Below are 15,510 nucleotides of genomic sequence, written 5' to 3' on the forward strand. Positions count from 1 at the left end.
CTGGTGATTCTTTGCTTCTTTCCTTTCTTATTCCTCCTCCTCCATTCTTTATATGTTGGTTGTTTTATTCTGTGCTCTTTTGTGTTTCCTTTAACTGCTTTTGTGGGTAGTTGATTTTATTTTTTGCCTTTAATTAGTATTTGATTGGTCTGCTTTCTTTGCTGTGATTTTATTTTCTCTGGTGACATCTGTTTAGTCTTAGGAGTGCTCCTACCTAGAACAGTCCCTCTAAAATACCCTGTAGAGGTGGTTTGTGGGAGGCAAATTCCTTCAGCTTTTGCTTGTCTGGGAATTGTTTAATCCCTCCTTCATATTTAAATGATAATTGTGCTGGATACAGTATTCTTGGTTCAAGGCCCTTCTGTTTCATTGCATTAAATATATCATGCCATTCTCTTCTGGCCTGTCAGGTTTCTGTTGAGAAGTCTGATGATAGCCTGATGGGTTTTCCTTTGTAGGTGACCTTATTCCTCTCTCTAGCTGCCTTTAGAACTCTGTCCTTGTCCTTGATCTTTGCCATTTTAATTATTATGTGTCTTGGCATTGTCCTCCTTGGGTCCCTCCTTTTGGGAGTTCTGTGTACTTCTGTTGTCTGATCGATTATTTCATCCCCCAGTTTGGGGAAGTTTTCAGCAATTATTTCTTCAAAGACTCTTTCTATCCCTTTTTCTTTCTCTTCTTCTTCTGATACCCCTATATTGTGGATATTGTTCCTTTTGGATTGGTCACACAGTTCTCTTAATATTGTTTCATTCCTAGAGATCCTTTTATCTCTCTGTGCGTCAGCTTCTATGCATTCCAGTTCTCTGGTTTCTATTCCATCAATGGCCTCTTGCATCTTATCCATTCTGCTTATAAATCCTTCCAGAGATTGTTTCAGTTCTGTAATCTCCTTCAGGATGTCTGTAATCTCCCTCTGGATGTCATCCCTTAGCTCTTGTATATTTCTCTTTTGCTCCGTCAGCATGTTTATGATTTTTATTTTGAATTCTTTTTCAGAAAGACTGTTTAGGTCTATCTCCTTCTCAGGGGTTGACTCTGTGATCTTGGTCTGCCTCAAATTCTGCCTTTTCATGGTGATAGATATAGTTTGCAGAGGTGGCGCAAGTGATGGCTGGGAGAATGTCCCTTCTTGGTTTGTGGCCTTCCTCTCCTGGGAGGACAGTGACCTCTAGCGGCTTGTGCTGGGCAGCTGTGTGCAGATGGGGCTTCTGATTTTTGCCCGCCCGCTGTGGAGTTTAGCTCTGCAGTTGCTGTGGGCGTGGCCTGCCTCACGCTGCTTCTCCAATACGGCAGAGCTGCGTCGGAGGGGAAGCGGACAGGAGGCTGTTTATCTCCACGAGGGGCCTCCGAGGTGCGCTGCTGCACAGGAGGTTAGGGTGCCCAGAGTTCCCCGGGATTCCCAGCTCCTGGGCTGCATGTCCCGGGATGCTTCCGTCCAGCTGTGGCGTCCCTGTCCCTTTAAGACTTTCAAAAAGCACTGGCGTTTTTTTGTCCCCAGGGCGCCGGCTGCGGGGACCCACTCCCAGGTCTTACTGTCCTGCTTCCCTAGTTTCCAGCACCCCATGCATGCACTGTGTGTCTGTGCTCCCTTGCGGATGGCTAGGGCTGGGTGTTTAGCAGTCCTGGGCTCCCTCTCCCTCCCCACTCTGACTCCTTTCCTCCCACCAGGAGCTGGGGTGAGGGGCACCCGGGTCCTGCCGGGCCACAGCTTGTATCTTACCCCTTTCCTGAGGTGCTGGGTTCTCACAGGTGTGGATGTAGTCTGGTTGTTGTCCTGCGTCTTCTGGTCTCTCTTTTAGGAAGGGTTGTATTTGTTGTATTTTCAAAAGTATATTTGGTTTTGGGAGATTTCCTCTACTCTACTCACTCCGCCATCTTGACTCCATCCCCTATTCTGGCTCAGAGTTATTTTTAATTTTTTTTAAGTTTTATATTGCCTATTTTGTACAATTTATTAAAATGCTCACTTTATCCAAAGTAAAACCCTATGAAGCAGGTAAAATTATTGTTGATGCTTTACAGATAAAGAAATGGAAGCACTGTGGCCTACATTGTCCTTTAATGGACCATTGTGAGTCGGGGAGTAGTGTAAATGGCTGGTGAGGGTGATGGGCAGTGATGGAGAGCTGTGGTTTGAATCAGAGATAACTTCTGCCCTTTCCTGCTGTGTGGGTTTGGTCATATTGGTTAAATTCTCTTGCCTTTACATAGAGTATGAACAGCTTTCTTAAGGAAAATACCTACTTTTTTTCTACTAAGTATGATCATGGGATCGTATTATGAGTTGGGTTTATTTCCTTATCCCTTCTTTTTCTAAAAATAACAATGTGCAAAATTTCTGATAATGTGAAAGTGTTGCCGGGCATCTGTGTCTGGGAAGGTCTCTCCCTGCACACCAGGTGGAACCTCAACCTAGACAGGGAAGGTTCTTAACTCTGGGTGAGAAATAACTCTCGAGAAGGTCAGACGAGTGTAGGTTAGGGAGGGGTTCATTAAAACAAGAACAGCAGGGAACAGGAAATTGCAGAGGGAAAAAGAGAAAGTTCTCAGCTTAGGGCAGATTCCCTCATCAACTCTTGAAGCCAGAGTCACCTAGCTTCCTGTGCTTGGTGTGGGGGACTAGCCCCCACTACCCCAGGATTTGGGGGAGCCATGGAGCATGGGATGGAGTGAGATTATGTTCTGAGAACTTCCCAAAGAAGGGGTATTTTCTGGCAGGCTACTGCAGCTACAGTTCCCTGGGTCACCCAGGTGACAGGAACTTGCAAATCTGAGCTCTCAGTAGCCTCCTCTTCTTCTCAGGAGTACAGCAGAGACAGAGTGAAGACTTGGAAATAAAATGAAATAACAAAGAGACAAAATGCAATAATTTGAGCAGTGAGAGAGCTTTATTTGAAATTATGCACTTCAAGTGTGGGCATCCTCAAAGAGGAGACGTGCTGAAAGGCTGGGGATTTGTCTTTTTAAGGCTTTCAAGAAGGGCAAAGGGTGAAGGGGGTTTGTTGGGAATAGGCCTGACTTGTGGTCTCATGATGCTTATCTCTGGTGAGAGACACCATGTCTCCTCTCCTCTATTACCAATCCTCCAGCTAATTTTGCTAAATAAACTTAACACAAGGGATTTATTGATATGTCCTTGTCCAAGATAGTGGTTACCCTTAAGCAGTGCGGACATACCATTTAGGCCTACCTGCCCTGCCCTTAAGGTAGGCTGTTGGTTGATTACTAAAGAATATGTTAGGAATCTTCTCAACTCTCTGCTTTTTAAAATGGAATCTTTGCTTTAAGATGGGGTCCCTCCTGTTCCTATACTGTTTATATCATAGCGTTTTTCATCATATGCAGGAAAAGTTAATGATGATGCTTGTCCCAGGTCCCTGCCCTTACTTCACAAGTATTTTGCAACACTGAACATTACACTAATAGGTATCATTGCCATTTATCAAATTTATATTGTTGCCATCTAAAATGTATCTATAAGGCTCTGATATATTGTTAAAGTTTCTTTTTAGTGTGGATGCCTGCAATAAAACCTACTTTTTAAAATTATGAGTCCATGACGCTTCAGAAAACTAGAAGAAATAACAAGTTTAGGCAAAATCCTGACAATTTCCCACTATGAGTCTGAACACTTAAATATCTAGTAATCTCCAAGGGATTTATTGAATTTATCTCTTATGATCATATATGAGTGTCTTAAAGTCATAGACTTGGCTACTAAATTTGATAGTTTTCTTTCCCAGTTGCAAGTCAAGTAAAGAAACAGCTGTAAGAAAACCATGACCATTTTCCCTGACTTGTAGAACCCAAACAGAAGAAAAAGTCCCCATATAAAAATGGATATGTTTAGAACATTAAAGAGTGCTCTTTTAGAACTTTCTCTGCAAAAGTATTTCAGATATAAAGACTGTAAAATGCCAGTCCTAATTTTAGAATCTTTCATAGGGAATAAAAATGGAAAGATAGAAAATTACTGGCAAAGAAAATCTGGGGATATTGATTGATTACCTACATACTTTTCTAAGAACTATAGTAAGTATTCTTTTTACAAACAGAAAAACCACAGCAATCTTTCATTACTTAAAACCTTTTTATTTTTAATTTATTTTTGCAAGTATAATTATTTAACAATCTTTGAATCATTTGAGCTTGGTACATTGTAAGTGCTCAGAAAATATTGAAAACAAATGGATGGATGAAAAAATTAATGACTGGCTAGATGGATGAATTTTACTGGGGGAAAAACATTTATTAATGTATTAACTTATTTTTTTTGTTTAGTAATTTTAGTTTAATTTGTACAATTGGAGATAGGTTAAATGGAGACATAACCCTGGAAAACACACTGTGAACTGTTAGCTATTTTAAAGTAATGCCTCAATTTCATTCAGTTGCCTTTTTCTCCAAAGGGATTTCTGCTTACATTGATTTTTGATGGGTTTAATTTCTTTACTCTGGATGATTTGTTTCATGGTTAGGTACCAGATTAAACAAGTGAATATCCCAATACTCTAAAATTCCTCTTTTATCTCAGAGAGATTATCCTCCCTCAAAAGTGTTTTCATGTCAGGAGCAGAATCTTAGACTGAAAGAGACCGTGGACATGATCTGCTTCTAAGCCCCACTCATTGCAGAAATCTTCCAAAACATTTCTGCAGGTCATCACCTAGCTTCTGCTTAAATACTCCCATGATAAAGGACTGATCTTTCAAAGACAACTGATTATTATAGAAATAAACCATTAGAAATGTGGGGGAAAATAACTTATGTTCTCCCCATAGGAGATTAATCAAACTGATTGATAAGAAATGGGAAGGACTGGGTTTTGAGATTTGGGTTATGTAGATGTATGAAAAAAATACAAATAACTATTTTGGATGTGTTTGAACCATTTAATGTTGAGCGAATTGTAAAATCGGAATTGAATTATATAATTTAGAGACTGTAACAGACTTAGTGAATAATCTGACAAGTTCTTAGCTCCCTTCTCTCAAACTACAGAGTAATTATTATGGTTCATTGCAAATTGATACTCTGGAATACTCACTTCTAATATTATAAAATATTTTCCTTGGGGTCTCCTGGGGCCTCCCCTCTTTTGTTATCCTATAATAAATATCTTACTCTTTATCATTGAGTTCATTATGTATATTGTATAATGTTTGTCAACACTAGTGTTCTCTGAGTTTATTAAGGACAAGGGACTGTGTCTTGCTTATCTTAGCTTCATTGGTGTCTAGTAAAGAGCCTGGAACATAGTAGGGCTCAATAAATTTGTTGAATGAATGATCTATACTCTTTAATTAAGATCTCCAAGTAGTGTAATAAATAGTTGTTTGCTTTAAACTGTCTTGAATAATTCTTTTTTCATTAGTTCCATTCACTATTTTATACTCAGGTAGATACAGTTTGAATGTTAAGTACTCACTATGTTTGCCATGTTTTTTATTGGTTAGTCTGGGTGTTTTCTGTATGTGGAGCAGGATTTTCTCTGATACTAATAACTCTGGCACTGAACTGGGGTGCTAGAAAATTTCCACCAGAGTTTCCAGAATGACTTTTTAAGTACTGAAAGGATTTATGAATCATCACCTCTCCCATAAATATTCAAAATTGCTTTCATGGATTTAGTTAGCTACCAGGACAATGGAACCTGATACAATGGAAGTACAGTAAAAAAAAAAAAAAGAGGCTCTTAAATAGGTGCTCTTCTGGTGTTCAGATATGTTTTCATAAAAATATGCCACTTGCTAAATAATTTATTTTCAGTAAGTGATTGAATTTGCTCTATTTTCTGCTAAATAAGTACTTTCTTCTATTTGGCTTTCAGCATATAGGAATAAACAAAAATGTTTATGATTATGTGAGGGCATGTGCACACACCCCCCCCCCCCCCCCCCCCGCCATGAGGCTTACTCTAAATCACTAGTTTAATGTTGTCCTCACAGGGTGCAGCAAGGGAGTGTCAAGCTGGATGCTTGCCTCAGTTGTAGAGCTTGATTATAAGGCAGCAGAAAGTGCCAAGCCTTTAGAGTCTAGCTTGCAGTTCTCTTGTTAGAGAGCCAATTAAATAAATTGTTTTGGATTATCCTTCATAAATCATAACTTTCGTAAATACTTAGGGAAGTGATTTTTAAAGAGTTTATTTGAAATAAGGTACACCAACAATATGTATATTTCACCGTGTTGGTTAAATTTTCAATTTCTTTTCCTTAAAAGTAAATGACTTTAATGTAGGTCTTGTTACAGTTGTACATGAGGAAATACAAGAAGTTTTCATCACAATGCATATAGTTGTTCTGACGCCCAAGTTTTGTGAGTTAGCTTTTAGAAGAGGGAAGCCCTGATACATAGATGATAATTCATGACGAAGATCTAGCTATGCTAAGATCCCATAAAAATTTAATAATACTCATGGTTCAGGCTACATAAATTGCTGTGCCATTAAATTTCAATAATCTTATTTATGTTCTTTGGTAGTGTGTGTGTGTGTGTGTGTGTGTGAGAGAGAGAGAGAGAGAAAGAGATTGTGTAAGAGGGGAAGAGAAAGAGGGAGAAAGTTCCTTTTCTAAGACATTTTGAAGTTAAGCTATTAAAACTTTCTCTTTGCAGATCAACTCTTTGCATTTTTTTCCATATGACTTTCAATTCATTATTTGAATTTAGCTGTCAAGGACTCTACTGTCAAAAATAACTGCCAATGGTGAACTTCAGTTCTTAAAATTACTCTTATTTGGTTGTTAAAAAGCACTGTGTAGTCAGAAGTTCCCTGAGAAGGTAGTGTGGGTATATTTCATCCGTTTCTTTGTAAAGGAAATCTCTTCTTCACGTAAGTGAAGGATATTTTTAATAAAAGTCATCATAAAAATTGTAGTTCTTTGGGTTCCAGTTGAGGAGTGAATATATTTGGTTTGATCTTACATGCCTGAAATCCATCTGCTCCTGTGACATGTGTTCCTACAGGATAATTAAGATGGCTGTAATATTGTATCTTTTCTTGCCTCATGCTGTTCTGTCTTAAATGTTATTCTACCACTTCTTCTTTTGTAAGTTTCTACACTTTGCTCACTTATCAGCGTCAGTGAGACCTCCTCAGAGAAGACTCTGACTCTCCAGACTTGTCCAGGTTCCTTCAGTACCACTCTTAAGGTACCTGTTTTCTTATTAGTAGTACTTACCCCATCTGAAAAAGAACTGTTACCTTGGTAACCAGCTTGCTATGTTTCTCCTGGCACACAGCCACAGTACTATGTAACGTGTATAGTTTTATTGAGAATATCTAAAATCTGTAGTCATAAAGAAAGGTCAGCTAGTGTTTGGGAAACTATGTTTACATAAAAGTATGTTAAAATAGGGTGCTTTCAGTTTCTTTTGCAGTTGAAAAGTGAAGTTTTGAAATGTTAGTAAAAGTACCTCTGTGTACAGACTTTGCAAGAGAGATGCGTTTATTGTACTAGATCCCAGTGTGTTTGGTTATCCAGTCACGGTAGGGTGTCACTTGAGTGTATACTCCTGGCTTATTCGGCAGACCACATTCATACCCCCAGCTCACTATGCCCACGAGGAACCAAATCTGCCGTGAGTCTTCTTGAACTAGTGGGCCACCGGAGTCACCCTGAAGAAAACAGAAGGATTAAATGTGAAGACAGCTTCAAAGTAGTAAGGAGTTTATTCCTATGGCAGTAGAAGACGTCACATCCATTATGATAGTAAATAATAAAGTTAGTCTGGCCTTTGCTGTTGAAATAGTATACCAAGTCATGTGAGAACTACCCAAATCCTCCAAGGACAAGGGTTGTTCCTTCAGCAAGTAGGAGAAGATGAGAAGCAACTTACCCAGACTTCCCTTAGCTGCCCAGGTGAGTCATGCCAGGCCTTCCATCCTTCAAAAAGCCTTCCCTGACATACACCTTTCTTCTCCATTGCCACCCCTTCCAGCGTGGGGCTAGATTAGTTTTCCACTGCCTGTGTTCCCACGTCTGTGTGTGCCTCTTTCATGGCTGCTTCATTATTTTATGCAAGCACAGCTGTGAGCCTGGCTGCACTCCCCGAGGATCACTTCCCCTCCTTGCACCTGAGCATCTCTGCAACATATGCTGCATTTCTGATGTTTGTTCAGTGCCCGCCTTTCCCACTATTCTCAGGGTCCTTCAGGGAAGGGTACATGCCCATTCTGGACACTACCATATCCTAAGCTTCTGGGCCATGGGAGAGCTAAGGAAATGTGAAGTAAAATGAAATTTTTATGGTTCCACAGTTAAGGAAAGCTATGCAAACTAGAGGCCCTGAGTCAGCCAGGACCTGTCATGCTGCACAGTGAAGCTGCCACACAGCTGTTCCTGCCTGGGTCAACAAGGTGCTGCAGCCCCTCAACCGTGGCCAAGAAGAGAAACAGTCTGGAATGTTTAAAGAAGGCAGAACTGAATGGGAACCTGGCTCTCACATCTTTGATGGAATTCTTCAGGGGAATGAGTGTCCTTGCCTCCTCTCACACATAGGTAGCCCCAGAATTGCACAGTCTGTTGTTGTAAGACACTGACCAAATGTATCCTTGACATACTGCTCTGATGTTGATTAATGTATCCTGTTTTAAGATGGTATATAAACTGTTCTTAGACAAAAGGCCAGGAGAACAATTTGATCAGAACTCTGTCTCTGATCAACTGTTATCTGGGTCACAGCCCTTGGGAAGACTATGAAAAACTCTACCTTTTCTAATACAGTGACTGTATGGATTCGGTTAACAGAAGTATTTGTTGAATGAGGGAGTTTTAGAAATCTCACTATGTTCCTAGCACCCTGCATGATATCTGATACTTAGTATGTCATCAGAAAGTATTCTTTTGTGAATGATTGAAAAGAAATTTATATGGCAATGAGTAAGACTCTCCTTAAGAATACTTACCAGCCAATTCTAATAGTAAACCAACCAGCAAATATTTGTGCATGTAACAATCTGGTTGGGGAGATATGTGCTGAATGATGGGTTAAGTCTATGAGTCAGCTATTATAACCAAGTTTGCTTCTAGAATAATTTGCTATTCATTTTACTGCTTTTAGTAGCCAGTTCTTCCATAGATACTTAAGTACTGGTTTAGATGGGGTGAAAGGTCAGTGTGTGAATCACCAACTTGCATGGCAAATCCTGCGTAGAGCTTATGGCACCTGTCTCCTTTTGATTATGCATACAGGTCTGGTTAACAAGTTCTCGGAGCTTTTTCATCATTGCATTTTTGCTGCTATTTCTTCTATAGTAAAAAGTCTCTGTGTATAATGTCTTACTAAGAGTGGGCAAGCAAATGTTAAACTAAAAGGGACTTGTAATTTTTCCTGTATCTGACTAGCTCCACTGCCTGATTGCATAGACATCTGATCTTGTAGTCTTCCTTCTAGTCCAGGGTACACACTGTCATGCAGGCACAATGTCTGGTGCATATAAAGTAATTAATACATTTCCTTTGAGTGAATGAACAGAAACAAATAGAGTCTTGTAAGCTCTTATGTCAGGTGCTATTTATTTTTGAGGCACAAACTCTATTCAGTACAGTATTTCAGCTAAAAATCAGTGAGGTTTGGAGTGAAACATACAGGGAAACTTTCATGATGAGTTGTGATTTGAACTGAGCTTGGGGTAAGAGCAGAATTTGTATATGCAGGAGATAAGGGGCATCAGGAGTGCAGCATGAGTAATACCCTTTTACATTTCACTGGTTAATTCTTTGAAAAGTGACTATGAAAGCTGAGAATTTGTTGTTACAGAGGTAACAATTAAAAGAAACAGGAAGTAGAGTAAGAAGTGTTCCCTACCACAAAGACATTTCCACTGAACGCTAGGCTTAAGGGCTAGTGGGTCATTAACAGTATCTTGAAAATTGATAAATAATTCCCCTCCCCCTACACACAACTTGCAGTCAATAAAAATGTTTCATTTTGGGGAAAGTGCTCAAGGACTGGGATCCTCAAAAAATATGTAAGAATACTTATTCACTTTTTTAAGAATGTGAGTACCAAATTTAAGTCAGTAACATTTGAGGAAAGAATTAACCTTATTTTTCTGCATACACTTCACCCAGAAAAACAGCAGCAGATTCCTCAAGAAAACAGAATGATTTCTCTTAATTCTAGAAATGTAATTTTTGATACTAAGTAGTTGTTGCTGTTAACTATATGGGGTTGGTTTTCAGACTTGAAGTTTATTAAAAGATATAACCATATCAATTGTTAGATAATTAGAATTTTAAGTATTAAAACCTTATTCTAATTACTTTAAAGTAATACTTTTCTTGTTTATTGTTTGTATTTTTATATTTGTTCAAAGTTACTGACTAGATCTAGGTAGTTTTTTTTTCTCATTTGTGGTGTTTTACAATTATAGGAGGTGTTGTGACTCAACTAAGCTTTTTGTGTAAATTTTCTATCTACAAGGTGCTGATATCCACATGTTATTTTAATATCTATTATTGTCTATGACTCTTAGATGAGTGAATAATTTATCCTACTTCACAGTAGTTGAAAGGGTGAGATTAAAGTTACCTATATCAATGATCATGGTCTAGTTTAACAACAGTGAAAAGAGCTAAGATTTCTTGGTGTCTCAGTACATGCCTGACATTTAATTTCCATATAATCTTTAGTAGTACCTAAAAATTTAGATATTATTATTATTTATCCCCATTTTATAGTAGAAGAATTGGTTACAGAGGTTCAGGAATTCAAACTCAGGTCTCTTTGGTTCTCTGCAATTTGGCTTCTCAGGGTTACTGTTTCATGATGCATAAACATACAAGAATTAATTTCTAAAATCTAGATCATAAATTTTTAGAGGATCAGAGCTGTGTATTATAATTATGTTACCTCTATGCCTATTATGGCATCACATGCTAGTATGTGCTTATAAACTTGGATGATTACATTGATAGCATTGTTGTGAACTTACCTGGCATGCATCTACTCCACCTTGAGGTTCTCCAGCACATATCATTCCGGGCAAGACTGCTCCATTATAACTATTAGGTGCATTACATGCACTGTTACTTATTATTTCCACCCGTGCTTGCTGTAGATCTGTAACTGTGTTGCCTGTTGAGTATAAAAACAGAAAGAAAATGGACTTAAGGATATATAAATTAATGAACCAAGGTGAATATAGAAAGGAATAAATGTACCCCAAACATTATTTCTTATTCAGCAAAGAAGGCTATTGAAGATGCATTCAGAAGTTTCTTCCTAGTAGGTTCCCATAATGGAGAAGAATAACCCCTTCACACAGATCTGTTTTTCTTTTTTCTGCTTTAGCTTTGTGGTACAGTGTCCCTTAGGTCTTAAAAGAAAAATAAATAAATCCACTATCTTAAAATTGACTAATGGCATTTAAGTTATCTATTGGCTGACTTTGACTTGACAAATTACAGGTTGAGTAACCTTTAATCTAGCAACAAAAGAGAAAGCAGTCCTGTTTCAAGGCTGAAGAATTAATTTCTTTTATACTGATGTTCCTTCAATGGCACTGCCACTTTTGTGATTTTCACAATTTTATCTGCCACACAAAATTACTTTGGGCCAAGAGAACTATATGAAATATTTTCTAGGACAATTAAGCCTTTGTATTGTTTCTTGATCTAGAACATGGGTAGAAACCTGTGGAAATTGTGAATACTATCCTTCCACTCCCTGGATGATACTTATTTTCCCCACAGTCCTATTTGCTCTTGACCATTGCCCTTATTTTTATTTCCATTTTATTCATTAAATGAGCAAGTATGAGCAATGCTTATGTACATGGGAGATTCTTGCTCCTGAGGCAGGATTTAGTTCATCCCAGAGTATCTTGATGGTTTCTAATACCTTAAAGGGTATTAAAACCATTAGAGAATACCTATTCAAATCCACTTTTAAAAACCTTTATTTTCTTTATAGAGAAATCATTTGAATCCTATAGAGTCTCTGAATCACTGAAGAACTTATTTCTTCATTACTTTTGTTTATTTATTTCCCTATTACTATATTGGAGAATTTCCCATAATTTCTAGGGGCCTTGCTTTGCTTTGCTGAAGAGACTCAGGAATAGCTAGAGCTTCGGCTGACCAGAATATATGATGGTTCGGTCCCTAGACAGAACCTTCAGGTGTTTCCTAATTTAAAAAAATTACATGATAGCAACTACCAGAGATTTTGTTGTTGTTTTTGTTTTATTTTTCCTGAAACACTTACCGCCATAGCTTTGAGATCCCCATCCTGTTATATAAGCAGTGGAACCAGGTAGAATATTCTGGGTAGCCTCTGGGAGACACACCCTACGGATATTTTTGGTAAAGGTGACAGGTCTGTCAAGTTGTACAAGTGCAATATCATTTTCATGAGTTGCAGGTTTATAATCATTATGGATTATAATATTCCTTATTCCTCTTCTCTGTATAGGATATCTTGTGGAAATACCAAATGTGACAGCCCATTGACGAGGATCAGAATTGCTAAAAACAAATAAACAAACAAACATGAAAACGTGCTGTTTGAATAGAGAATTTATGAGCATTTCAAATACTTGGCTTTTGTGTTTGTCGCCTCCTGCTACCATCTAGGAACTACTCGATCATTATCTCTTTGCTGTATCTTCTTTATTACATACCTAGTAAATGAGTGTAACTCTTTCCTGGAAGTGTGAGTATCATTTGTTTAAAGAAACAGAAAAATTTTAGAAAACCTGTTGGGGTGATGAACATCTTGGCGCTTTTCCATCCCAGTGAGGATATTCTGATTCTCTAATGATGACTAGCATAATGCAAATCTCCTCTTTGATTTCTCCCTTTTCTATATTCTCTCATCCAGGTAACTGTTAAGTCTGAAATAATGCCCATGATAATTTTAACTTATTCTTTCCAATCTTTACTTTTGCCCTTTCCTTGACTTTAGCCAGAAGCTCCATTTAAATAGTAGTGATGATAAGGGGTTCCTTGTCTTATTAATGGATGAATGATTTTTCTGTCCTAAGTGTGATGCTTGTTGAAGATTTTGGTGCCTGTGTATGTGTGTGCATGCACACGCCTGTATATGTAGAAAACACGCTAACATTTAAAAAAGTGCAAGCCTTATCTTTGTGACCTAGGAATTGAGACTTTTTAGACAAATCCTGAAGACACAAACCATAAAGTTAGAACTGGATGAATTTCAGTAATCAAAATCAAGTATTCCACACATATGTTTACCAGATGGATGAGCAACTATGAGTAAATAATTGCAATGTCTAATATCTAAAATTATTGTAAGGTATACAAAAAAGTCTGTAAACCAACAATAAATGGAAAGAAAAACCATTATAAAATGGACAAAGAATATTAGTAGGCAACTCATGGAGGGAAGCCCAAACAGCTAGTACATATGTGAAAAGCTACTCAAATTCACTATAAGCTGTGGGAAATGGAAATCAGAACAGCATTCTAGCATACTTAGAAGACTACATATATATTTCTGGGTACATATTTAAGAGAAATTCAAGATGTGTGTGTGTTTGGCATTTGGAAGTTGGAGCAACGTAATTGGATGAAGGAATATGGTGGATACCATGGTGGACCAGAATGAAATCCTAGGATTGAGCAAAAACAGTAAGAAACAATATGCTACTTATACACAATGCTATTTATACAAATTGCAGGCATGTACAAACCTATGTTTTACAGATAATTATATATTTAAATAAATATGTCAAATATGTTAGCCTAAGGGGGCAAAGAGGGCAGTGCAAAAGCAATCCAAGTAGGCAAGAGTCAAAAATAAAATATGAGAAAGGTAGACTGGTAAAAATAAGGATCTTTAAATTGGAGGGTTGATTAACTCAACATTGCTCTGAAAGTTGAATTAAAAACAAAATGTAACCAAATAACAATTGAAGACTTTTGTGGGGTTTAGATAGTGAAGTTGACACAGAATATAAAAAATTATATGTCTAGGAAATACTTTTATAAGGTATAGCAGCTTGTCTAAGAATGAATGCTAGTTAAAAATTCTAAAGAAATAGTTAACAACTAGCAAATACATGAATTTTTTTTACTGAAATTTTCTCAGGGTCTTTTCAGAGAAGATTCTAAACACACTCTTCTTTTTTTCTTCTCTCTCTCCCTCCCTTTCCTTTCTTCCAGCATAATGAATGAGAGTCTGGTATGGAACCAGAGACATTTAGATTTAAATTTTGGCTATGCCACATATAAGCAGTGTTATTTAGGGTAAGTTACCAAATTACCTCAATTTCTCAGTTTATTTTTGCGTTAAATGTGACTGATGATCCCCTTTCACACAGTTGTATTAATTAAGATAAGTATGACAAGCACAGTGCTTGGCACAATGTAGGCACTCAATGAAGGTAACTACTGTTTTCATTAGATATAATTCAACAAGCTGTTACTAAGTGTCTACTTCATAGAAGGAATAATATGAGTCTCAGGGAATAAAAATACAAGCTCTTGTCTGTGTTTCAGAAGCTCTACACACTAATGGAGGAGACTGACAGAGACAAATTATCATAAGTCACAGGACTACTGCTAGTGATAGATAAGCACATTTCTGTGGTACTAACTTGGAGGAGGAAAGGGAACATTAGGGAAAGTTTCACAGAGGAGGTGCCAGTTCCAGGGGCCTTGCTATGAGGGCCTCATTACTTCCGTGGACCTTGATGTAAGACTGGTCATGCTCCAAACAAATCCTCACTGTTGGGCTCTCAGTGACAACCAGGTCTATGGGGAGGGTGCCAAGACAAGGTTCCCATAGTTTGTTGGCTCTACTGGGTCAGTCGTGGTAGTGAGTAGGATTGGAGGAAGCAAAATTTAAAGATGTCCTGAGCCTTTAAAATCATGGATTCTCGTGGTAATCATTGGTGATGTTTATCACTCTGGTTTTCATTATAATGACATCTTCAATTTAGCTTTTGGTGGTTGGGTCTGCATAGGGTTTAGAACCCAGTACTGTTTGTATGGCTTCCTAGATGATGTTAAAGTGCCTGCTAAATCTAGGGATATGTATTTCTGGTTCCCATACTCAGGGATGACTGAAATCAGTGCCATTCCTGTTTTTTGTTCTTCCAGCTGGCAATGAAGACTGAAATGATTTTGAGACTTTCATTGCTTGTATTATCTGGAATATAGCAATAAATGTATCAGTCTTAAAAATTTTGATAACTCTGAGAGTATCTTTTAGAACAAGTTTGAAATTCATTCACTGTGCAAAAAATATTGAGTTGTAAGGAAAATTTAATTTTGGATTTCAGAAAACTTTTGTTGAGAAACTGCCCTTGTTTTGTTAAATTTTGCTTACTCTTAATTTAACAAACACTTTTGTAACAAGGCAGTGTATTATGTGGCAGTATCCTCAAATCTGTAAAGGACTTCTCAGAAATAGTGATGACTTTACAAAATTCCAATAGGAAAAAATGGAGAGTTGGAAGGGATATTAACATTTGAGGGAGAATAAGCAGACTGAGCAAGTGCTCTTAAATGGGAAAATATAAGAATAGTCCAAGGG

General features: G+C 37.7%; 1 protein-coding gene across 2 annotated transcripts in view; it reads right to left on the reverse strand.

Moving 5' to 3' along the window:
• Positions 1–6,130: 6,130 nt before the first annotated feature.
• The window catches only part of TMPRSS11D (transmembrane serine protease 11D), a 55,267-nt gene continuing 45,887 nt past the window's right edge, over positions 6,131–15,510 (reverse strand). For both annotated transcript variants that reach the window (XM_036918147.2, XM_036918148.2), the window contains 3 exons: positions 12,214–12,473; positions 10,940–11,082; positions 6,131–7,618 (listed from right to left, as the gene is read on the reverse strand). In XM_036918147.2, coding sequence (XP_036774042.2) covers positions 7,457–7,618; positions 10,940–11,082; positions 12,214–12,473 — 565 coding nt within the window. In that variant the 3' untranslated portion in view covers positions 6,131–7,456. The remainder of the gene's footprint in view (positions 7,619–10,939; positions 11,083–12,213; positions 12,474–15,510) is intronic.

This window comes from Manis pentadactyla, chromosome 5 (assembly GCF_030020395.1).
Source record: "Manis pentadactyla isolate mManPen7 chromosome 5, mManPen7.hap1, whole genome shotgun sequence".
NCBI lineage: Eukaryota > Metazoa > Chordata > Mammalia > Pholidota > Manidae > Manis > Manis pentadactyla.